Below are 25,574 nucleotides of genomic sequence, written 5' to 3' on the forward strand. Positions count from 1 at the left end.
AGCCTACAGGAAAATTAAAGAGACCTTTGGAGGAAAGAGAGCCACTTGCATGAATATCAAGAGCTCAGATGGAAACCCAGTTCTAAACAAAGAGGGTAAAGCAGAAAGGTGGAAGGAGTATATAGAGGGACTATACAAGGCCGATGTTCTTGATGACAGTATTATGGAAATGGAGGAGGATGTAGATGAAGATGAAATGGGAGATACGATACTGCGTGAAGAACTCGACACAGCACTGCAAGACCTGAGTCGAAACAAAGCTCCGGGAGTAGACAACATTCCAATAGAACTACAGACGGCTTTGGGTCACCCAGTCCTGACAAAACTCTACCATCTGGTGAGCAAGATGTACGAGACAGGCGAAATACCCTCAGACTTCAAAAAGAATATAATAATTCCAATCACAAGGAAAGCAGGTGTTGATAGATGTGAAAATTACCGAACAGTCAGTTTAATAAGTCACTGCTGCAAAATACTAACACTAATTGATTACAGACGAATGGAAAAACTGGTAGAAGCCGACATCGGGGAAGATCAGTTTGGATTCCGTAGAAATATTGGAACACGTGAGGCAATACTGACCTTACGACTTATCTTAGAAGAAATATTAAGGAAAGACTAACCTACGTTTCTGGCATTTGCAGACGTAGAGAAAGCTTGTGACAATGTTGACTGGAATACTCTCTTTCAAATTCTAAAGGTGGCAGGGGTAAAATATAGGGAGCGAAAGGCTATTTACAATTTGTACAGAAACCAGATGGCAGTTATAAGAGTCGTGGGGCATGAAAGGGAAGCAGTGGTTGGGAAGGGAGTGAGACAGTGTTGTAGCCTCTCCCCGATGTTATTCAATCTGTATATTGAGCAACCAGTAAAGGAAACAAAAGATAAATTTGGATTAGGTATTAAAATGCAAGGAGAAGAAATAAAAACATTGAGGTTTGCCAATGACATTGTAATTCTGTCAGAGACAGCTAAGGACTTGGAAGAGCAGTTGAAAGGAATGGACAGTGTCTTGAAATGATGATATAAGATGAACATCAACAAAAGCAAAACATATATAATACACTCCTGGAAATGAAAAAAAGAACACATTGACACCGGTGTGCCAGACCCACCATACTTGCTCCGGACACTGCGAGAGGGCTTTACAAGCAATGATCACACGCACGGCACAGCGGACACACCAGGAACCGCGGTGTTGGCCGTCGAATGGCGCTAGCTGCGCAGCATTTGTGCACCGCCGCCGTCAGTGTCAGCCAGTTTGCCGTGGCATACGGAGCTCCATCGCAGTCTTTGACACTGGTAGCATGCTGCGACATCGTGGACGTGAACCAAATGTGCAGTTGACGGACTTTGAGCGAGGGCGTATAGTTGGCATGCGGGAGGCCGGGTGGACGTACCGCCGAATTGCTCAACACGTGGGGCGTGAAGTCTCCACAGTACATCGATGTTGTCGCCAGTGGTCGGCGGAAGGTGCACGTGCCCGTCGACCTGGGACCGGACAGCAGCGACGCACGGATGCACGCCAAAACCGTAGGATCCTACGCAGTGCCGTAGGGGACCGCACCGCCACTTCCCAGCAAATTAGGGACACTGTTGCTCCTGGGGTATCGGCGAGGACCATTCGCAACCGTCTCCATAAAGCTGGGCTACGGTCCCGCACACCGTTACGCCGTCTTCCGCTCACGCCCCAACATCGTGCAGTCCACCTCCAGCGGTGTCGCGACAGGCGTGAATGGAGGGACGAATGGAGACGTGTCGTCTTCAGCGATGAGAGTCGCTTCTGCCTTGGTGCCAATGATGGTCGTATGCGTGTTTGGCGCCGTGCAGGTGATCGCCACAATCAGGACTGCATACGACCGAGGCACACAGGGCCAACACCCGGCATCATGGTGTGGGGAGCGATCTCCTACACTGGCCGTACACATCTGGTGATCGTCGAGGGGACACTGAATAGTGCACGGTACATCCAAACCGTCATCGAATCCATCGTTCTACCATTCCTAGACCGGCAAGGGAACTTGCTGTTCCAACAGGACAATGCACGTCCGCATGTATCCCGTGCCACCCAACTTGCTCTAGAAGGTGTAAGTCAACTACCCTGGCCAGCAAGATCTCCGGATCTATCCCCCATTGAGCATGTTTGGGACTGGATGAAGCGTCGTCTCACGCGGTCTGCACGTCCAGCACGAACGCTGGTCCAACTGAGGCGCCAGGTGGAAATGGCATGGCAAGCCGTTCCACAGGACTACATCCAGCATCTCTACGATCGTCTCCATGGGAGAATAGCAGCCTGCATTGCTGCGAAAGGTGGATATACACTATACTAGTGCCGACATTGTGCATGCTCTGTTGCCTGTGTCTATGTGCCTGTGGTTCTGTCAGTGTGATCATGTGATGTATCTGACCCCAGGAATGTGTCAATAAAGTTTCCCCTTCCTGGGACAATGAATTGACGGTGTTCTTATTTCAATTTCCAGGAGTGTAGAATGTAGTCGAATCAAGTCGGGGATACTGAGGGAATTAGATTACGAAATGAGACACTTAAAGTAGTAAAGGAGTTTTGCTATTTGGGGTATAAAATAACTGATGATGGTCGAAGTAGAGAGGATATAAAATGTAGACTGGCAAAGGCAAGGAAAGCGTTTCTGAAGAAGAGAAGTTTGTTAACATTGAGTATAGATTTAACTGTCAGGAAGTCGTTCCTGAAAGTATTTGTATGGAGTGTAGCCATGTATGGAAGTGAAACGTGGACGATAAATAGTTTAGACAAGAAGAGAACAGAAGCTTTCTAAATGTGGTGCTACAGAAGAATGATGAAGATTAGGTGGGTAGAACTAATGAGGAGGTGTTGAATAGAATTGAGAAGAAGAGAAATTTGTGGCACAACTTGACTAGAAGAAGGGATCGGTTGGTAGGGCATGTCCTGAGGCATCAAGGGATCACAAATTTAGCATTGGAGGGCAGCGTGTGGGGTAAAAATCGCAGAGGGAGACCAAGAGATGAATACATTAAGCAGATTCAGAAGGATGTTGGTTGCAGTAGGTACCGGGAGATGAAGGAACTTGCACAGGATAGGTTATTGTGGAGAGCTGCATCAAACCAGTCTCAGGACTGAAGACCACAACAACAACAGGAGTCTCTGCAGACTGGTGAGAAAAAAACAGGGGTAGAACAAGGTATCTACGGAAAGTTCCGTGATGTGACAGAGTCACATGATGTCTTCTCTGTTTGAGTGTTCAGAGGCAAGTCCAGGCAGATCAGTCTTTTACGGTTCGGGCGGCGGGGATTTTATCCGCCACGTGCCACTGTGGGTTTAGAGCACCTCCATACCAGCAGCTGTTGGGCATCTGTAATCTTCCGAAAATTCCATCCATCTCTCTCGTCTCTTGGGCAGTGCTTCGAATTCTAAGAAAGTCTTTTAGACATCTAATCCGTTGTGTGTGCGTGCGTACTTTTCTTTTTTTTCACGATCTGTTGGTGATTTCGAAGGATGTCATGAAACTTTAGTCGTGTAATTGACTTCATTTTCCCATCTAAACTTAGTCACCAGTTTTTTTCGAAAAGTGAGGAAAATAAAAAAAAAAATAAGAGCCTGATCGTCCCTGACACCAGCTGCAAGTATAAACTAAGCCCACTCAGCGTTTCAGTAAAGTGATGAACACTACAGCAGCAGTGGCACGTAGAAATTTTTCTCTCTGACAGTGCCTTCATACGAGCAGCTGAAACTCGAGAAAATGGTGTGCGTCCTACTGAGAGGTACATAGATATTTATTTATTTATTTGGAGTTGTAATTGAAGGGAGCGCTCTAAGAACAGTTTGAGTCTGTCTGTTACTAATTTCGAGTGGTACTGTAAAAATTTTTCAGCAGTATAATAACTGTTGTGCTACATCGTTATTTTCGACCTACGTTGTGATTTTGGAAATAAATAAACTGCGTGAAATTCATCCTCGCAGATTTTTTAAATTAATAATATTCTGCACTGCTTTAGCTCCTACAGATTGATTAAGTAAACAGTATCCCTGTAAATTGTTTAAACAATATTACAATGCAATAATTGTTTAATGCTATGTGATTGACGATATAGTAGAGACCTTGAGATCATCCCAGCCCAGCAGCTTGAGTGTCCGATTTATTAACAAATTTCCAGAGGTGGGAGGGTGATGGGTAAAGTCATTAAGAGTGGGGGGGAGATACATTAATGGAGGTAGCCCAACTGCCTTATTTTGTCCCTAAAACTTGAATTTCCCGCTAGTCTTTGTGGGTCATGGTGAGGTGGGCCAGGTAAAGGGGAGGAGCAGGGAAGGTATTTCTCAGTGAGGTGGTGGAGGAAGGGGGAATGTGGCAGGTGGAGAAAACCCAAGATGTTCGTTAGTTAATTGATCAGTTTAGTTAATTTAATACCAAAAGTGTACCAGTGCACCCTACTACTGCTCACGGCAGCAGCACGTGTACATTGAGCCAGTTTCGCTGTTTTCGAGATACTCGTTCACAGCCTCAGCGTAATAATAATCTGCCGTTTGTCAAAGTCGCTCCTATCGACAGTTCGACAGTCTCAGCCAGTATCTTTGCTAGGTTCATCCTCTGTCCATGTTTGTTCCACTTACTTACTTTTGTTACCGCGTCACGAAACCAGGCAGCATCCAACGTCGCGGATGGCAGTGATCATAATGTTTTGGCTTATCAGTGTGCTTTATGTAGAGGATAAGCTGTGTGAATTTGTGTTTGAGCTTATAAAATGCGTGAAGAGTATGCGCAAACAGCGCTTTCAATTCCAACGACTTCCACCAGTTCGAGGCTCGATCGTATGTCTGCTGAGGACAACGAACTTTCAACACCAGTGTGGCGATACCAAAGGCCGATGTGTGGTGCCGCTCCTGGAGACCAGCGTTCTGAACACGCGATCCGGATGCGCGACGCGCGGCGCTCTGCTGGCCTCCAGCCAGGCCCCACCAGCTCGTGGACACGGCGGTGCAGTTCCTCTGCGTCTGCTGCGTCCACAGTGTCCGCTGGCTTGTGTTATTTATCGCTTTGTGAGGATAACTCTTATGAATGAAACAACTGACTTCTTCCCATGTGTTCCAGAAACTACGTACCCTGTTCCGCAGACATATTTCACAACTTATTGCATCTTCACTCTAAAATGCCAGATATTGCGAGAGAGTCCGTGTTTCTAAAAGTTTGATATTATTCTGACTCTTATAATATTATTGCACTGATTCGAATAATTACTTGGCGACAGCACGTCGTGCGAACCATGGATAAAGGGTATCAGACTGATGCCATATTCCTTAACTGCCCCACTACAGACTCCTAACTAGGCTACAAGATTATGGGATTGGCTCCCAAGTATGTGTCTCGAAGACTTCTTAAGTAATAGAACCCAGTACGTTATCCTCGATGGTGAGTGTTCATCGGCGGTGCCCCAGGGAACTATCGTAGGTCCGCTGTTGTTTTCTATCTACATAAATGATCTTTTGGGTATGGTGGATAGCAATGTGCGGCAGTTTGCTGATAATGCTGTGGTGTACGGGACGGTGTCGTCGTTGAGTGACTGTAGGAGGATACAAGATGACTTGGACATGATTTTTGATTGGTGAAAAAAATGGCGCCTAACTGTAAGTATAGATAAATGTGAATTAATGCAGATGAATAGGAAAAAGAATCCCGTAATGTTTGAATACTCCATTAGTAGTGTAGCGCTTGACACAGTCACGTCGATTAAGTATTTGGGCGTAACATTGCAGAGCGATATGAAGAGGGACAAGCATGTAATGGCAGTTGTGGGGAAGGCGGATAGTCGTCTTCGGTTCATTGGTAGAATTTTGGGAAGACGTGGTTCATCTGTAAAGGAGACCGTATATAAAACACTACTACGACCTATTCTTGAGTACTGCTCGAGTGTTTGGGGTCCCTATCAGGTCGGATTGAGGGAGGACATAGAAGCAATTCAGAGGCGGGCTGCTAGATTTGTTACTGGTAGGTTTGATCATCATCCAAGTGTTACGAAAATGCTTCAGGAACTCGGCTGGGAGTCTCTAGAAGAAAGGAGGCGTTCTTTTCGTCAATCGCTAATGAGGAACTTTAAAGAACCAGCGTTTGGGCTGACTGCAGTACAATTTTACTGCCGCCAACTTACATTTCGCGGAAAGACCACAAAGATAAGATAAGAGAGATCAGGGCTCGTGCAGAGGCATATAGGCAGTCATTTTTCCTTCGTTCTGTTTGGGAGTGAAACAGGGAGAGAAGATGCTAGTTGTGGTACGCGGTACCCTCCGCCACGCACCGTATGGTGGATTGCGGAGTATGGGTGTGGAGGTAGATGTTCATGGACCGCTACAGCCTCACTGGCTTCGTGCAGTCCAGGCTCCCTGATGACGCGTCGCGGCGCTGACAGTTGTCGGTATCGGATCCCACCACCTGCCCTGGTGTTCGTGCGTGACTCGTGACGTGCACCTCACGCAGCATCCACGATGACGCGTCTTGACCATTGCACACACTCCAATTGAGATCTTGCGGCGCCTCACACTTTCAGAATGTGAAGATTGACAAGTGTGGCTGCCATTAGACCTCGCTACCCGCATGTACTGTATTAAACTGTATATGCTCTGCGCACAATAGCCTCACCGCTTTAACTCCTCACGCTGCAGGAACGATGCTGTCGATGTCGCAACGACACTGCACACGGCTCTTGGTCCAAATGTAATGGGAGCCTTCATTCAGAATGTTTTTATCTGCAGTTGCTTTCAATCAGTACAGTTACCTCGATTACACTTTTCAATTGCGCCTTGAACTAATACGATGACGGTAAGATAATCGGAAGAGAATTAAAAAAAATATGGTATATCAGTAAAAAATTAATATATTTTCTCCATTCTACATTGTGAAAGAAAACGCTGACGAGATCCAAGATCGTCTAACCTGAAAAACCTCCTAGTCCCCTCCAGACAGCCCTCACTATCCGTGTAGTCCCTTCCAGTGGGCAGTGGACCCTCCATCTATCAAGCGGAATCTGGAAACCCGCCACCTTATAGCGAAAGCTGAGGACCTGAAGCCCACACGAGCGCAGAATCGTCTGTGCCACCGATTCCGACCCTCGTCTCTATTCGAAAGCAACACAGCCAGTTCTGTGGGAGATGATACAGATTCTGAACTCCGTCTTCATCTCGCAAGCAAGACTGGCAGTTCAGCAAGCGGCCGGAAACCAGAGAGAAACTCTTTCGATCGAAAGAAACACACATATCGTCAGTTGTCACGTGCAGTTCACTCCAGACTGGGTCCTTCGAAGACACATGGAAGCAGCCTATCCACATCGGCAAACACTCTGCACGGGATGTACAGAGTGCACATTGTATTCCTCCCCGTCCGTCCTTGGGAACCATCTCCACAAGGGGCTCCATGATGCACCTATTCGAGCGCCCAACTACCAGTAATCCCACCCTCTGTGAATTCCCAGACCTTGCGGTTCGAGAGGCTTCCTCTGCAACAAAGCGAGCAACTGCACCTGGCTCAGGGACTATACCAGCCACAGACTGCGCCCGAAACCTTTTCGTCAGACTAACTAGGGAGACCCTCTGATCGGCCTCCCATAGTCTTTCGCTTCCTGACGCACTCTCCAGCGACCTCCCTCCCGGCCACAGTTGAAGAGTCAACTTGAGTGCGGTCAGTACGGAGGGTGGCTGCTGTAGTGGCCGGTCGGGGGACACGTGGGACGTGCTTGACGCTCCACACACCCCCACATCTGGTCCCCCCTCGCTGACGCCCATCGGCAACAGCCTCAGTCGGTGTGACCGAAGCTGACACCATCTGGAGCTGTGCACAAAGGGTCACCAACTCAGCGCACATCTGAACACAATAAACACACCTCCTGTCCGTACCAGAGACCGCAAAACTGTAGACTACACAGTTATCAGACCACTAAATTGTGCCCAGTAGGGACTCAAACATGCAAGAAACTTAGCAATAACTAAACTAATAGCCACACAGATAACTGAAAATAATTTGCTCATGTATGAAGCTCGTAAATATAATTCGCAAGCAAATGCACTCGCTTTATCTGCAACAGCAAAAAAATTCACACGCACATGTACTTACATGTATCGATTCTAGGAGGTAGCCAGATGAGTGGAACATCTCACGGAAGGTTCTTTGCATGTGCAGTCAATCAGATGCTTTGTGTTCCTGAACATTAGCATGACACTACCCAGTCAAAAACAGTGAGGTATGCATGTATATAGTGGACCAGAGGCATCCATGCCCGAGGAAAGATTCGAACTTGCGACCATAGCGGTCGCGCGGTTCCAGACTGATGCCCCTAAACCGCTCGACCACCCCGGCCGCCTGTTGGATGTGCATCATTTTATGCAGTGTTAATAATTAATATGGAGTGGTCGTTGAGCCATCTGTGGCTTGCGTTCGTGCGATCTCTTGTTTAACATCCTGTTTTTGCCGTAATGCCACCTCGTTATGTTAGTTTCAATCACTTGTGTCACTGATTTGCTGCTTTGCCTGCCCGTGAGCGGCAGCAGCAGTGCTTATAGATATAAGCCCTGCCATATTACCTTTGCTGGACTGCCATTACTTCGCGGTCGTCGTGTGTCGACCAGTGAGTCGGAACGTGCCAGCAGTCAGTTGGGACCTGGCAGTGTTTGTGTTGGTACGCGGCACAAGTTCAGTCAGGGAGCGGCAGCAGTGAGGTCCGGACCGCCACGACTCGCCGACGATTGCCGACACACGTGATTGCAGTGGTGACGCCTTTGGTTGGTAATCGGTCGGTCGTCTTGACGGACGATGAGTGATTCGTCCCTATTATTTTACAGGCACTCCCGTCAGCATTGTCTAGTTCTTCGGGCAAGTGTTCGTCAGATTGTGTGTAGTTTGTGTGATTTGACTGACAAGTTATTTTAAAGTTGTCGGCGTACTGGCTCTGTGGAGTCGGTCAGTTGACGTGGAGCAGTGAGGCGTAGTTTGGCCAGGGGCCGCTGGCGGTCCCTACTCTGTGTCGGAGTGTGTGGCGCTGTTCCCATTGCCGCGAGGTCCGTGGCTCACCGACCCTGTACACGAAAATTCAGTTTTTATTTAACCTACCAGCAAGTTAAGACTGTTCACCTTGTGCCGTTTGGAGTTCGTTGTCGGCTGTAGGTATATTCCCGCGAGCACCAACGTGGTTTTCAAGTTGGAAAATTCTTGCTACCCTCCGGTGGAGTTTCACTGTATTTGGTTTATGAATTGAAGTGCACCAGCGGTATCTTCTTGTGGCCGTTCACGTTGCGGTTACCTGCCTGGGCGGTGATCTAAATTTCAGGCAGTGTAGTTTCCTCATCGTGTTGTAGCTATCATGATCAATAGCGTTAAGGCCCACGCTGTCCTCAGAGAAGTGTTAAAGCGTCCAGAGGAGGTCTTCAGTATCAAAGGTTGCCAAGAATGTCGTCCTGTTGCTTAGTTTAATACCAACTATTTGATTTCTTCTTACTCCAGTCACGGTCAGCTGGACGTAAAATAATTTCTCTGTGTGTATCTGGAAGGCGACTATGGAACATCTATGCGGCCTCTTGCTCGAAATTGTTACTGCTATGAGAACTTCTGGAACGTGTTGTTGCCTGTCTACTGGTTGAGCTAGTGCGAGATCAAGTCAAACATAGGGCAGTCGTGGTTCAAATTTCCAATAAATGTATTCTGACTAACTCAGTGTCGGTGAAGACATGGGGCTAAATAAACAGTTTGCATATCATCCATAATGCCTAACTGCTGGTTACAAACTTGATGCTGAAGCCTTCAAAAATTTTAATGAATGCGTAGTGTCTGTTCGTTCGAAGAGGAGAGAAAGGAATCAGTGATGTCAGCTGCATCGAGACTTGATCCGAGATCAGCGGCGACGAATGAAAACGGAATTCGAACCGGGCATCTCTCAGTATGCAGCTGCTACCCGCAACATAGAGTTAACGGCAACTGCGGGGACTATTTCGGGACGACTTTCGGCCAGCCGATACTTTCATCTTCCGCAGCCTATCCGCAATTCTGTCCACTACCTCCATTCTCGCTATCCTGAGATTCCCCCAAGAGGTCGTACGTAACGGTACATCCACACTGAAGAAGATCGGATCCGTTGCCAGTCTAAATGAATGCGTAGGAACATGCACACATACAAAGGCGGACGCGCGTGCGCGCGCGCGCGCGACACACACACACACACACACACACACACACACACACACACACGCACACGCACACGCACACACACACACACACACACACACACACACACACACACAAATTAGATGATCAGGCAGGTTGCCAAATTGACAGCTTGAACTAAGAGGTAAAAGCTCGGAAAAGAATTAAAATAATACAATAGATGATAGCTATAGCTTGCTGATCTATGGGAGCCAGCCACTGAGCAACAAACTAAAATCTCGGCCCTACATGCTTAGACTGCAGTCGAGACGCTTCAAAAAATTTAAAAATCTTTACCACACTCATCTCATCATCAGCCAGAATAGAGGGCACATCCACACCGAGATTCGCTACCCCCCGTTCATCATAATATAAGATGCACTCTCTCAAAATGCGGTGCACGGAGATTTATACAGCACAGGCGTCACTGAGTGGGGTATCGTACCACTACTATAGCAAGAAGCCATGTGAGAGCTGTCAGTGGCCAGTTCGAAGCCGGGGCAGACCACTTCACCCCGCCCGAATGTCCGGCGTGAGAAATGCCGTGGCCGGAAAATTAGCTTCAGCAACTGCAGATTCGTCACTGCCAGTCTCTCCACTCCAACGACTCCCAAGGACAGAGAAATGAGAGGCTCCTGTGGAATGGCACACAGTGTCACTTCAGGTTCACTGCAGGTCTCCTTGGTGGCCTGCTCCACTGGTTCGTTTCCCCAAATTCCCTCACACCCCTGTATCCACCAGAACGATACCTGCTGGAGAAGCACAGTTTACCATTTCCTGTACAGGGTATATGTGGTGAAGTGAATCGGAAGATGACAAATTTTTGGCCATGAATACGCCTTATCTGCTCAAGTGGTTTCAGGAAGGAAGGAAAAGTAGAATTTAACTTCTAGAAGACACTGCGGTCATTACAGACGAAGCACAAACTTGGATTATGAAAGGATGAGGAAGGAAATCGACCGTTGAGCTGTTCAGAGGAACCGTCCCAGCATTCGCCTAAAGCAGTTTAGGGAAATCACGGAAAACCTAAATCGGCATGGCCGAAGAGGGATTTGAACCGTCGCCCTCCAGAGTCCACTGTGCTGAGCACTGCGCCACCTCCCTTGGTGGAGCGCCTTCAGAATGGCGGGGAGCTGAGCAACCACTTACGGCGAAACGAGCGCTGGCAGGAAAGAGACTCACTGTCGCAAAATGTTGAGAGGCCATCACCTGATGCTCTGAAAAACACGAGAGCAGACAGCCAATCTTCTAGGCTGTCACCGCCAGCGGATGAATCCACAGTTGTTAGGAGGTAGGTGAAGAAGTGGAATAAGTAAATTTATTACATGTTGAAACCATGATCAAAATTTTGTTGGAAGGGAATCACGATGCTGTCCAAACTATTGCACTGCTTTTTCTCTCTATTAATGTTGATAGTGTTGTTTTATCACGCGTCTCGCAAGTGGAGCTCGGGTGTCTGTGTTGAGTGAAGGAATGGGTTCTTTCCAGTTTCACCCTTGCAACGCATGAAAATAGGGCAATTACCTGAAAAAGTGTGGAACTGAAAAGGCAAACTATAGCTGAATTTCATGGTAGGGACGTACTACGTTTAGTACAAGTTCCTTTATTGAGCCGATGGTGTTCACAGAAGCGATAATAGGTGTTGACATTTTGATACGACACCAGGTGAATTTGGGATGTGATGAGGTAAGGTTGAAAGTTGAAGGTGCCTCTCTAAGGTTCAATTTTATTGACTCTTCACTGACAGAAGTAATGTCAACCCAGTGCCCCAAATTTCATGCACAATCAGAATTGCCACATTAGCCGAAATCTTTTGTTACTGATGAGAATGTTTAGGCAAAGTTGCGAATGCAGGACAAATGGTTGTGTTGTGCCGAGTGATATTACGTTGTGCATGTTATGTCTGGTAGTCTTTCTCCGATTTATATTGTGTTGCGCATCCTAGGTGTGTTTTTATGGACTGTAACCACGGAATAAGAAGCAACAAGACTCTCCGCACATTCGGCGAGGAAGTGTGAAACCAGTCACGTTATCAACGCTACACGTCCCTCGACGTATGCGTTTAGCGTCCGGTGTCATCCCCAGAGATGCGCTCCATAGTCGACCCTGTGTACTGCGGCCTTTGGGTCGACGTGCGGTGCAGGCGACAACAGCATCTTCAAGCGGCTTCTGCTTCCTCAGAGGAAGTGTGGAGCTCAAAAACGTTGGGAGTTCCGTTCCAGTGTGTGGGGAAGTATGACGCAGATCTTGATGTCTGTGGTTTTCTCCTCTGAGTTCAGCATGACATTGCGGATTAAGGGCTTGTATATTCTTTGAACGACTTTTTACATGAGGCGACCATTCGATATTTGAACAAATGCACGAATATAGAATCTAGCTAGCCTCTTTCAACTGTAGATTCTCGCTTTCAGCCTTTCTTTTGTAAAGACGTTTTTTTGATTAATCGAGGGGACGTTCCATGAGATTGCTTTGTGAGGGAGGGTAGAGATCACGTTACTAAAAGTTTTTTTCTATATGTATACTACCCCACTTGTTTGTTTAGCTGTGTTAGTGAGAACAAATTACCGTTGGTAAATTCCTCTTTTTTTTAATTTTCCCTGAATTTTTATAGTATTGTCAGTTCTGAACTGGGATTCCTGTGCAGTTGATATCATATCTTTTGCTCAACATCGAGAGTACCATCGGCGCCCCGCATGTTAACTGGTTGCTTAAAAAATAAATGTGTGGAAAATACTTTCGGCCCCACGACTGATTTTTCCGGTATCGTAGTAATATGTTGTCACTTTTCAATACCAGAGACCATATGAATCTCCTCTGTGCCCTGAGTATTCTAAGAACATCAATTTATTACCCAATCATCCCCTTGTTACATCCTCCCTTAGGAAAAAAGTGAAGTTCCTTTTGTGTTTTCTTTTTGTAATTTTCACCTCTGTTAAGATGAGTTCAGCAAGCTGGGACCACGTGCAATACAGACCCTTACATGTAAGACAGAAGACGAATACAGATGGGACAGTGTGAAGTCAGTCAAAAGACACACCAGTGCTTCAAGTTTCTGTGAGCCGCGCACAAATCAGTGACAATACTGATGAGCCAAAACGTTATACCACCTGCTTAATAGCTTGTTTGTCCGTCTTTGTAACCATATGACGTTGCTGATTCTAAGTATAAGTGATCTGACAATTTACTATTAGGTTTGTGGACGTACGTGACATTACGTGTGTACGTACAGATCATGTGCAAATGGCTCTGAACACTATGGGACTTAACATCTTGTCACCAGTCCCCCTAGAGCTTACAACTACTTAAACCTAACTAACCTAAGTACATCACACACATCCATGCCCGAGGCAGGATTCGAACCTGCGACCGTAGCAGTCCCACGGTTCCGGACTGCGCGCCTAGAACCGCGAGACCACCGCGGCCGGCCTTATCAGTGTTCGTTGTTACTGTCATCGTATGCGCATGTTTCAGTTATTCGTTTATGAGGTTTGTGACCTAATATAAACGTGTCTCCACAAAAGTCACTTATTTGCAATACAGACATGCATTGTGTACCTACAAGGCTTGAAACTTTAAATACGTTATTTTGTTCAAAGTCCACTCTGCCTAGAACAAGGTCAGTTCAGTTACTGAATCTTACAGTAAAAGAAGCAACTGAGATTGTTTCCGATACCTCTGCTAAGATTTTAAACTAATTCATTACAAATTGAGAGCTGCAATCCATTTGACTACAACAGCCAGGACAGTTGAGTTACTACACTGATCAGTCAGAACGTTACGACCATATACCTAACAGCTGGTTTGTCCACATTTGGCACGGATAATACCGGCGAACGGCGTGGCATGGAAGCAGTGAGGACCCGCTTGGTCACTGGACGGAGTTGGTATCACCTCTGCACACACAAGACACCTAATTCCACTAAATTGCTGGGAGAGGTGATGAGTTTGGAAGCCACGTTCAATCACATTCCAGATGTGTTCGATAGGGTTCGGATATGGTGAGCTGGGGTTCCAGCACCACAATTGAAATTCGCCACTATATTCCTCGAGCCACACCATCACAATCCTAGCCTTGTGACATGGGACATGGTCTTGCTGAAGAATACCATCAGGAAAGAAACAGTGTACGACACTCCTTGGTCTTCATCCTGTCTTGTATGACCTCCACTGGCCCCATGAATGCCAACGTTTATGATCCTCCGATAAAAGTGGAGCCGCCACCGACTTGCTCCATTCCGCAGTACAGGTCTCATGGAGCTGTTTTCCTAGAAGACAAAGGATTCATGCCCTCCCATTGGCCTGATAAAGTAGGTATCATGATCAATACACACTACTGACCATTAAAATTGCTTCACCAAGAAGAAATGCATTCATTGGACAAATATTCATTGGACAAATATATGTGATTACATTTTAACGCAATTTGGGTATATAGATCCTGAGAAATCAGTACCCAGAACAATCACCTCTAGCCGCAATAACGGCCTTGATACGCCTGGGCATTGAGTCAAACAGAGCTTGGATGGCGTGTACAGGTACAGCTACCAACGCGACTTCAACATGATACCACAGTTTATCACGAGTAATGACTGGCGTATTGTGACGAGCCAGTTGCCCGGCCACCATTGACCTGACATTTTCAATTGTTGAGAGATCTGGAGAATGTGGTGGCCAGGGCAGCAGGCGAACGTTTTCTGTATCCAGAAACGCCCGTACAGGACCTGCAACATGCCGTCGTGCATTATCCTGCTGACATGTAAGGTTTCGCAGGGATCGAATGAAGGGTAGAGGCACGGGTCGTAACACAACTGAAATGTAACGTCCACTGTTCAGAGTGCCGTCAATGCGAACAAGGGGTAACCGAGACGTGCAACAAATGGCGCCCAATACCATCACGCCGGGTGATACGCGATGACGAATACACGCTTCCAATGTGCGTTCAGCGCCATGTCGCCAAACGTGGATGTGACCATCATGATGATGTAAACAGAACCTGGATTCATCCGAAAAATGACGTTTTGCCATTCGTGCACTCAGGTTCGTCGTTGAGTACACCATCGCAGGCGCTCCTGTCTGTGATGCAGCGTTAAGGGTTGCCGCAGCCATGGTCTCCGAGCTGATAGTCCATGTTGCTACAAACGTCGTCCAAATGTTCGTGCAGATGGTTTCTGTCTTGCAAACGTCGCCATGTGTTGACTCAGGGATCGAGATGTGGCTGCACGTCCCGTTACAGCCATGCGAATAAGATGGGTGTCATCTCGAGTGCTAGTGATACGAGGCCGTTGGGATCCAGCACGGCGTTCCGTATTACCCTCCTGGACCCACAGATTCTATATACAGGTAACAGCTTTGGATTTCGACCAACGCGAGCAGCAATGTCACGATATCATAAACGGCAATCGCGATAGACTACAATCTAGCATTTATCCAAATCGGAAACGTGATGGTACGCATTTCTCCTCCTTACACGAGGGATCACAACAACGTTTCAACAGGCAACGCCGGTCAACTTCTATCTATGAGATGGTGGTGGTGGTTAGTGTTGAATGTCCCGTCATCAGAGACGGAGCGCAAGCTCGGGTTAGGGAAGGATTGGGAAGGAAATCGGCCGTGCCCTTTCAAAGGAACCATCCCGGCATTTGCCTGAAACGACTTAGGGAAATCACGGAAAACCTAAATCAGGATGGCTGGAGACTGGATTGAACCGTTGTCCTCCCGAATACGAGTCCAGTGTGCTAACCACTGCGCTACCTCGCTCGGTGTGTATGAGAAATCGGTTGGAAAAATTCCTCATGTCAGCACGTTGTACATGTCGCCACCGGCGCCAACATTGTGTGAATGCTCTGAAAAGCTAATCGTTTGCAAGTCACAGCATCTTCTTCCTGGCGGTCAAATTTCGCGTCTGTAGCACGTCATCTTCGTGGTGTAGCAATTTTAATGTCCTGTAGTGTACCACGTAATGCTCTGTGAATGCGCCAGTATCTAGTGCCAATAGTCGCATGCCCATTGCAGTCGGAGTTGTTGATGTCTTAGTGTCAAGATTGGCAAATGCGTGGGTCGTCGACTCCAGAGGCCCATCGTTAGGAGTGTTCGGTGCACTGTATTTCCACACACAGTTGTACTCTGCCCACCATTAAAGTCTGATGTTCGTTTCTCCGGCTATCAGAATCTGCCCTACATCTACATCAACATCTAAATTTTTACTCCGCAAGGTACCCAAAGGTGTGTAACGGAGGGCACTTTACGTGCCACTGTCATTACCTCCCTTTTCTGTTCCAGTCGCATATGGTTCACGGGAAGAACGACTGTCTGAAAGCCTCCGTGCGCGCTCGAATCTCTCTAACTTTACGTTCGTGATCTCCTCGGGAGGTATAAGTAGGGGGAAGCAATATACTCGATACCTCATCCAGAAACGCACCCTCTCGAAACCTGGCGAGCAAGCTACACCGCGATGCCCAGAGCCTCTCTTGCAGAGTTTGCCACTTGAGTTTGCTAAATACACTCCTCGAAATTGAAATAAGAACACCGTGAATTCATTGTCCCAGGAAGGGGAAACTTTATTGACGCATTCCTGGGGTCAGATACATCACATGATCACACTGACAGAACCACAGGCACATAGACACAGGCAACAGAGCATGCACAATGTCGGCACTAGTACAGTGTATATCCACATTTCGCAGCATGGAGATGATCGTAGAGATGCTGGATGTAGTCCTGTGGAACGGCTTGCCATGCCATTTCCACCTGGCGCCTCAGTTGGACCAGCGTTCGTGCTGGACGTGCAGACCGCGTGAGATGACGCTTCACCCAGTCCTAAACATGCTCAACGGCGGACAGATCCGGAGATCTTGCTGGCCAGGGTAGTTGACTTACACCTTCAAGAGCACGTTGGGTGGCACGGAATACATGGGGACGTGCATTGTCCTGTTGGAACAGCAAGTTCCCTTGCCGGTCTAGGAATGGTAGAACGATGGGTTCGATGACGGTTTGGATGTACCGTGCACTATTCAGTGTCTCCTCGACGATCACCAGAGGTGTACGGCCAGTGTAGGAGATCGCTCCCCACACCATGATGCCGGGTGTTGGCCCTGTGTGCCTCGGTCGTATGCAGTCCTGATTGTGGCGCTCACCTGCACGGCGCCAAACACGCATACGACCATCATTGGCACCAAGGCAGAAGGGACTCTCATTGCTGAAGACGACACGTCTCCATTCGTCAATCCATTCACGCCTGTCGCGACACCACTGGAGGCGGGCTGCACGATGTTGGGACGTGAGCGGAAGACGGCCTAACGGTGTGCGGGACCGTAGCCCAGCTTCATGGAGACGGTAGCGAATGGTCCTCGCCAATACCCCAGAAGCAAGTGTCCCTAATTTGCTGGGAAGTGGCGGTGCGGTCCCCTACGGCACTGCATAGGATCCTACGCTCTTGGCGTGCATCCGTGCGTCGCTGCGGTCCGGTCCCAGGTCGACGGGCACGTGCACCTTCCGCCGACCACTGGCGACAACATCGATGTACTGTGGAGACCTCACGCCCCACGTGTTGAGCAATTCGGCGGTACGTCCACCCGACCTCCCGCATGCCCACTATACGCCCTCGCTCAAAGTCCGTCAACTGCACATACGGTTCACGTCCACGCTGTCGCGGCATGCTACCAGTGTTAAAGACTTCGATGGAGCTCCGTATGCCACGGCAAACTGGCTGACACTGACGGCGGTGGTGCACAAATGCAGCGCAGCTAGCGCCATTCGACGGCCAACACCGCGGTTCCTGGTGTGTCCGCTGTGCCGTGCGTATGATCATTGCTTGTACAGCCCTCCCGCAGTGTCCGGAGCAAGTATGGTGGGTCTGACACACCGGTGTCAATGTGTTATGTTTTCCATTTCCAGGAGTGTATCTCCGTAACGGTATCACGGTTACCAAATAACCCTGTGACGAAACGCGCTGCTCTTCTTTGGATCTTCTCTATCTCCTCCGTCAACCCGATCTGGTACGGATCCCACACTGATGAGCAATACTCAAGTATAGGTCGAACGAGTGTTTTGTAAGCCACCTCCTTTCTTGATGGACTACATTTTCTAAGGACTCTCCCAATGAATCTTAAACTGGTACCCACCATACCAACAATTAATTTTATATGATCATTCCATTTCAAATCGTTCCGCACGCATACTCCCAGGTATTTAACAGGAGTAACAGCTACCAGTGTTTGTTCCGCTATCACATAATCATACAATAAAGGATCCTCCTTTATATATTTCGCAATACATTACATTTGTCTATGCTAAGGGTCAGTTGCCACTCCCTACACCAAGTGCCTATCCGCTGCAGATCTTCCTGCATTTCGCTACAGTTTTCTAATGCTGCAACCTCTCTGTATGCTACAGCATCATCCGCGAAAAGCCGCATGGAACTTCAAACACTATCTACTAGGTCATTTACATATATTGTGAAAACCAATGGTCCCATAACACTCCCCTGTGGCACGCCAGAGTTTATTTTAACGTCTGTAGACGTCTCTCCATTGATAACAACATGCTGTGTTCTGTTTGCTAAAAACTCTTGAATCCAGCCATACAGCTGGATTGATATTCCGTAGGCTCTTACTTTGTTTATCAGGCGACAGTGCAGAACTGTATCGAACGCCTTACGGAAGTCAAGGAACATAGCATCTACCTAGGAGCCTGTATCTAATATTTTCTGGGTCTCCTGAACAAATAAAGCGAATTGGGTCTCACACGATCGCTGTTTCCGGAATCCAGGTTGATTCCTACAGAGTAGATACTCGAGCAAAAAACATGTTCTAAAATTCTACAACAGATCGACGTCAGAGATATAGGTCTATAGTTTTGCGCATCTGCTCGACGACCCTTCTTGAAGCCTGGGACTACCTGTGCTCTTTTCCAATAATTTGGAAGCTTCCGTTCCTCTAGAGACTTGCGGTACACTGCTGTTAGAAGGGGGCAAGTTCTTTCGCGTACCCTGTGTAGAATCGAGTTGGTATTCCGCCAGGTCCAGTGGACTTTCCTCTGTTGAGTGATTCCAGTGGCTTTTCTATTCCTTGTACACTTATTTCGATGTCAGCCATTTTATCGTTTGTGCGAGAATTTAGAGAAGGAACTGCAGTGTGGTCTCCCTCTGTGAAACAGCTTTGGAAAAAGGTGTTTAGTATTTCAGCTTTACGCGTGTCATTCTCTGTTTCAAAGCCATCATTATCCCGGAGTGTCTGGATATGCTGTTTCGATCCACTTACTGATTTTCACGTAAGACCAGAACTTCCTAGGATTTTCTGTCAAGTCGGTACATAGAATTTTAATTTCGAATTGTCTGAACGCTTCACGCATAGCCCTCCTTAGGCTAACTTTGACATCGTTTAGGTTCCGTTTGTCTGAGAGGTTTTGGCTGCGTTTAAGCTTGCAGTGAAGCTCTCTTTGCCTTCTCAGTAGTTGTTGTTTCCGTCCCTCGCAGTTTTACTCGGCACGTTCCTGTCTAAAACGCATTTTACGATTACCTTGAACTTTTTACATAAACACTCAACATTGTCAGTGTCGGAACAGAAATTTTCGTTTTGATTTGTTAGGTTGTCTGAAATCTGCCTTCTATTACTCTTACTAAACAGATAAACCTTCCCCTTTTTTATATTCCTATTGAGTTCCATATTCAGGGATGCTGCAACGGCCTTATGATCACTGATTCCCTGTTCTGCACTTATAGAGTTGAAAAGTTCGGCTCTTTTTGTTATCAGTAGGTCCAAGATGTTATCTCCACGAGTCGTTTCTCAGTTTAATTGCTCGAGATAATTTTCGGATAGTGCACTCAGTATAATGTCACTCGATGCTCTGTCCCTTCCACCCGTCCTCAACATCTGAGGGTCCCAGTCTATATCTGGTAAATTGAAATCTCTACTCAAGACTATAACATCCTGAGAAAATTTATGTGAAATGTATCCCAAATTTTCTCTCAGTTGTTCTGCCACTAAAGCTGCTGAGTCGGGAGGTCGGTAAAAGGAGCCAATTATTAACTTAGCTCGGTTGTTGAGTGTAACCTACACCCATAATAATTCACAGGAACTATCCACTTCTACTTACTACAGGATAAACTACTACTAACAGCGAGAAACACGCCACCACCGGTTGCATGCAATCTATCCTTTCTTAAGACAGTCTGTGCCTTTGTTAAAATTTCGGCTGAATTTTTCTCTGGCTTCAGCCAGCTTTCTGTACCTATAACGATTCCAGCTTCGGTGCTTTCTATCAGCGCTTGAAGTTCCGGTACTGTACCAATGCAGTTTCGACAGTTTACAATTACAATGCCGATTGCTACTTGGCCCCCGCATGTCCTGACTTTTCTCCGCACTCTTTGAGGCTGTTGCCCTTTCTGTACTTGCCCGAGGCCATCTAACCTAAAAAACTGCCCAGTCCACGCCACACAACCCCTGCTACCCGTGTAGCCTCTTGCTGCGTGTAGTGGACTCCTGACCTATCCAGCGGAATCCGAAACCCCACCACCCTATGGCGCAAGTCAAGGAATCTGCAGCCCACACGGTCGCAGAACCGTCACAGCCTCTGATTCAGACCCTCGACTCGAATCTGTACCAAAGGTCCACAGTCAGTCCTGTCGACGATGCTGCAGACGGTGAGCTCTGCTTTCATCCCGCTAGCGAGACTGGCAGTCTTCACCAAATCAGATAGCCGCCCGAAGCCAGAGAGGATTTCCTCCGATCCATAGCGATACACATCATTGGTGCCAACATGAGCGACCACCTGCAGATGCGTGCACCCTGTACCCCTCATGGCATCCGGAAGGACCCTTTCCACATCTGGAATGAACCCCCGGTATGCACACGGAGTGCACCTTGGTTATCTTCCCCTCTCTTGCTGTCATATCCCTAAGGGGCCCCATTACGCGCCTGACGTTGGAGCTCCCAACTACCAGTAAGCCCACCCTCTGCAACCGCCCGGATCTTGCAGACTGAGGGGCAACCTCTGGAACAGGACAAGCAGCCATGCCCGGCCGAAGATCGGTATCAGCCTGAGACAGAGCCTGAAACCGGTTCGTCAGACAAACTGGATAGGCCTTCCGTTCAGCCCTCCGGAATGTCTTTCGCCCCCTGCCACACCTCGAGATAACCTCCCACTCTACCACAGGTGAGGGATCAGCCTCAATGTGGGCAGTATCCCGGGCAGCCACAACCATAGTCCGATCGAGGGATACGCGCGACGAGCTGGCCGTCCCCGACAAACCCCCATCCGGACGCCCACAGTGATGCCCTTTGGCAACAGCCTCAAGCTGTGTGACCGAAGCCAACACTGCGTGAAGGTGGGAGCGAAGGGATGACAACTCAGCCTGCATCCGAACACAGCATTTGCAGTCCCTATCCATGCTAAAAACTGTTGTGCAAAGAAAGTCTGAACTTATCTACAGAGAGCACAAACTAATCGACATAAAATTTAAACGGATATTAAAATACAAGATTGCCTATTAAACGCAGTAATGCTGGTATTTGCGCACTGCTGACACACTGCTCGGCGGCGGAAAGAGACTACGCGAATTTACACTGCTCAGGTACTAAAACGCGATGCTGCAACTCTCAAATACTATAATACGCCCGAAATTTATGATATAAACAATGCAAGTACCAAAAACACGCAAAGAAATTAAGAATTAAACTATGTAGGAAATAATTGATCTAGGAGGATACTACTTTCTGCTGGTAGTGCTTATCCGACGGCGGCAGAGCACACACTCTCGGTCAAACTCAGATATAATGCGCGCCTTCCCCATACTACATAGGAAAAGGACACTGTATTAAAAAGAACCTGTCGAAATCATTGACAAGAACAAGAGACAGGATGGTAGGACATGAGGTATTGGTTACTATTCGTGTCGAATCAGGAAATGGAAAGCTGTCCATGCAGTGTGTACACCGTTTCGTGGCTTGACTACTGTGTGGGGTGCCGCTGCTGCTGCCTCACCGTGTGCTCGCCCAGGTTGCGGACGCGGCAGTGCAGGAAGGCGGTGCCGCCCAGCTGTGCCGTCACGTTGGTCACCAGGTTGGAGTCGAACTCAGGGTCCGGCGGCCCTGGGGGCGGCCGTGCGGCGGGAGCAGCCGTGCTCTGCGCCTCCGGGAAGAAGTCGCCTGCGGGCACACGGGGGTCGCGTCCACAGTGCCATGTTGGAGCATCTCGCAGATCGACTTAAATCATTCAGCCTCTCGCGTATTTTTAACTTTTGAGTAAAATATATTTGTCTCTGGACGGAAAATGTTTCTATGGTACGACTGAGTCTCCCCTGCTACTCACAACTCACACATTGCAAGGTAACAGAAAATAAATACTTCATGCAAGTACCATAAAGTTACCCATACCTGACAACTTTCAAAAACAGAAATCCAGAAGATCCCAAATCACAGAAACTTTAACACGTGCATGTAAACATAGCGATAAAAAGACTACACAGAAAGAGATTACAGATAATGTTGACACATATAATGTAGGTTACATTTCGAACTCTGAATTAGGTACTCACACGAGTTACTCGCTGATGAGTATTCATTTTTTGTCATTTAACGCTGGGAACAGTTTACACAATACACAAAAATGAGCTATTCTGCTCTTGATCTTGCAAGCCACAATATGAACGACACTGTCAAAACTACTAAACTGAACATTTATTTACAAAATTTTCTCAAGATCACAAAACACTGGCTATATTCCCTCTTCCTCGCAGGCTGCATAGGAGTGATGAACATGAGCAGCTTTCCTTGCTTTCTTCCGACATTCTCAAGAGAAACTATTTATGTAACATGGATCGATGATTCTTCTTTTCAAGAGATGGATCCCAGAGTTTCTTTCGACACGGAGGACCTAAACTAATTGTGATTCTTCTTCACCAAGCTGAACACACGCTCACACTCAGCATTCCTGTACGGTAGAGTGAAAAGAGAAAGCATTAGCCATGATGACCTATCGTACTTAGGAACACCATCAGCTCCACGAATGCTCATCAACGGAGCCCACTTGGTATCATCTGTCAAGTTCTCGCTCTCAACAGTAGCACAGTCATCAACCAGCAAAATGAATCATTTTTCCTACTACTATCCTTCATTTTCGTATTGCTGGCGTGTTTAACGGACTTAATATGATTTATTAATTCAGTTCTTCCGCCGTAAAAAATGTTTATATCACGCGAACACATCCAACAGAAATTCAGGAGAATATGCATCACTAAAAGACTGATGATAATGTTTCTTAGTTAAACTCCTCACGAAAACACTAAATCGCAAAGAATTCGTCACACAATTACACGAATACGAAAACATACAGCAAACACCGCATAAAACCAAGCAAAAAGAAAATGTTTCCCGCTAAAATGAAGTGATTATCGATAGAATTTTCGATCGACTGTTGCCGGCGGTGTTTCAACACATAGAGTTAATGACAAAACCTCATTAATATTTTGCGAGAAGGAATTATCGATAATATTACCGGTCGACTTTCCGTCGAATTTCAACACTCGCATGTCAAAATAGCAGCTATTATCGAAACTCAGAACTAAAATACTATATGAATGCAGTGGGCAGGGAAAATCCCGTGAGTTGAAAATCCGAAAAAAATCGATGTTCATCCGGAAAACCGGGAGATTACCCCAAAATCCGGCAATCTTCAGGGAAAACCGGAAAACTTGACAGATATTGTTACCATTCCACCACAGTTCCCTTTTCGCAATTACTACCACGTGGCAGACAACGTGGGTTCTGCACAGGTCATAAATTCATCTCTTTTCCACACAAGTGTCACGATGTCACGCACGTACCACACTTGCTCACGTAACTGATAAGGAATACCACTGTACCAGTACCCAAGAGCTTCCAGACAATCATAGTGAAATATTTTAGATGACCTGAAAACTAAATTTTAATAGGGAAGTAGGCTGAGAAGTATGATTATTACGTTGAAACATTAATTGAAGCGGCTATGAGAAATTAGAAATTTTCACCATTGGAGTTAAGATATTTAGCCGTAACAAAGGATTAGAACTTTCTGCAATACAGGTGACAGCAGTTTGGGCATGAAACAATTCAGTGTCAACCATATATCTCCTTTCGTAATTTTGAAAGCGATAACTATGCTGCAATGCAGAACATTTCCAAGTTTAGAAGAAGAGTGAAATAGTTTGAATCGAAATCTGTAGGGACAAGCTTGACATCCTGAGGCCTGCGTATCACACGGCGACCAGATTCAGGAGTGGAGAAGCTCTCCTCAGTGCTCAGCATGCCTCCACAGGGCACCCAGCGCCTAGTATTCGGAATGCTCTGCTGCAGTTACTGTGGTCAGAGCATTTGCATCAATTTATTCATTCCATCTGTTCTAGACCGGTTGCTTTCAATATCGTGTTCTAATAGCTGCCTGACATGGAACAGTGATACTTGTGGCTGGCCTCAGCACTTTTTACGTTCGACATTTCGAAGATCTTCTCTAAGTTTACAGGTATCAACAGCGAACGCCCCCCTTTCTCGTGATATGCATCACGTTAAAAATGTCAATACGAATGTAGAGAGAATGTCGGGACCTGTAGCTGCTACCACTGGTCCACGATCATCAGCACGAGGGTGTGTCACGGCTCAGAACCGCCAGAAACCCAGAGGAGGTGCTGTAATGGCGGAGTCTGACGGTCTCAATCAAGCGTAGGACATCCACTTACAACGCTGTTTCCTTATGGTTCATCTATATTTTTTAAATAATTTTTTGCATTAACATTTTGGCTTGTTGGTACTATATTTTCTGTATATGTAAATTGTTATATACTGGAGGCTGAAGTTATTTGCATCGTATGTGAGTAATGTATGTAAAATACTACGTAAATTGTTTGTTACGTAAAATAATTTTCTGGTGACATTTTGTATTTAAAAATAATTATGTGTCTGAACTGTTCATGTTGATGTAAATTTGATTATTGTAAGAAATGGTCACGCTTAGGAACAATGTATGAAATAGGGGTTATGTAAAAGCCAGTGTGCTCTTGTTTGAAACGAAAGTGGCTCTAGGGAGTGGAAAATTTTGCAAGGGCGAATTGGCTTCCTGCCTAGAGCAAGCGCGGGAAGTTAGTCACACAGTCTGTAGGCAGCAGTGGTTGAGGCAACACCCTTGTGGAGCAGGGGAAGCTTTACCTGCAAATTTCCACAAAAATGCCTCGGATGAAGACTGAAAACAGTTTACGGCATACCTGCGAGTTGTTGGGCTACTGAATGTAAAACTGAACGACGCTAAGATGAAAAATTGATCCCATACAACAAGATACAAGCAGGCTGTACCGTGGCTAGTACAACCGTCATAATTTTCGTCACCCTCAAGCTTACAGCGACCATACACGTTGTTTTTTTTGTATTTTACTTT

At 46.9% G+C, this 25,574-nt stretch overlaps 1 protein-coding gene across 1 annotated transcript in view; it reads right to left on the reverse strand.

Moving 5' to 3' along the window:
* LOC126273203 (lachesin-like) overlaps positions 1-25,574 on the reverse strand; it is a 138,412-nt gene that overhangs the window by 91,850 nt on the left and 20,988 nt on the right. Inside the window, exon 3 of the mRNA XM_049976747.1 lies at positions 22,155-22,318. Within this exon, the coding sequence (XP_049832704.1) occupies positions 22,155-22,318 (164 nt within the window). The remainder of the gene's footprint in view (positions 1-22,154; positions 22,319-25,574) is intronic.

This window comes from Schistocerca gregaria, chromosome 5, assembly GCF_023897955.1.
Source record: "Schistocerca gregaria isolate iqSchGreg1 chromosome 5, iqSchGreg1.2, whole genome shotgun sequence".
NCBI lineage: Eukaryota > Metazoa > Arthropoda > Insecta > Orthoptera > Acrididae > Schistocerca > Schistocerca gregaria.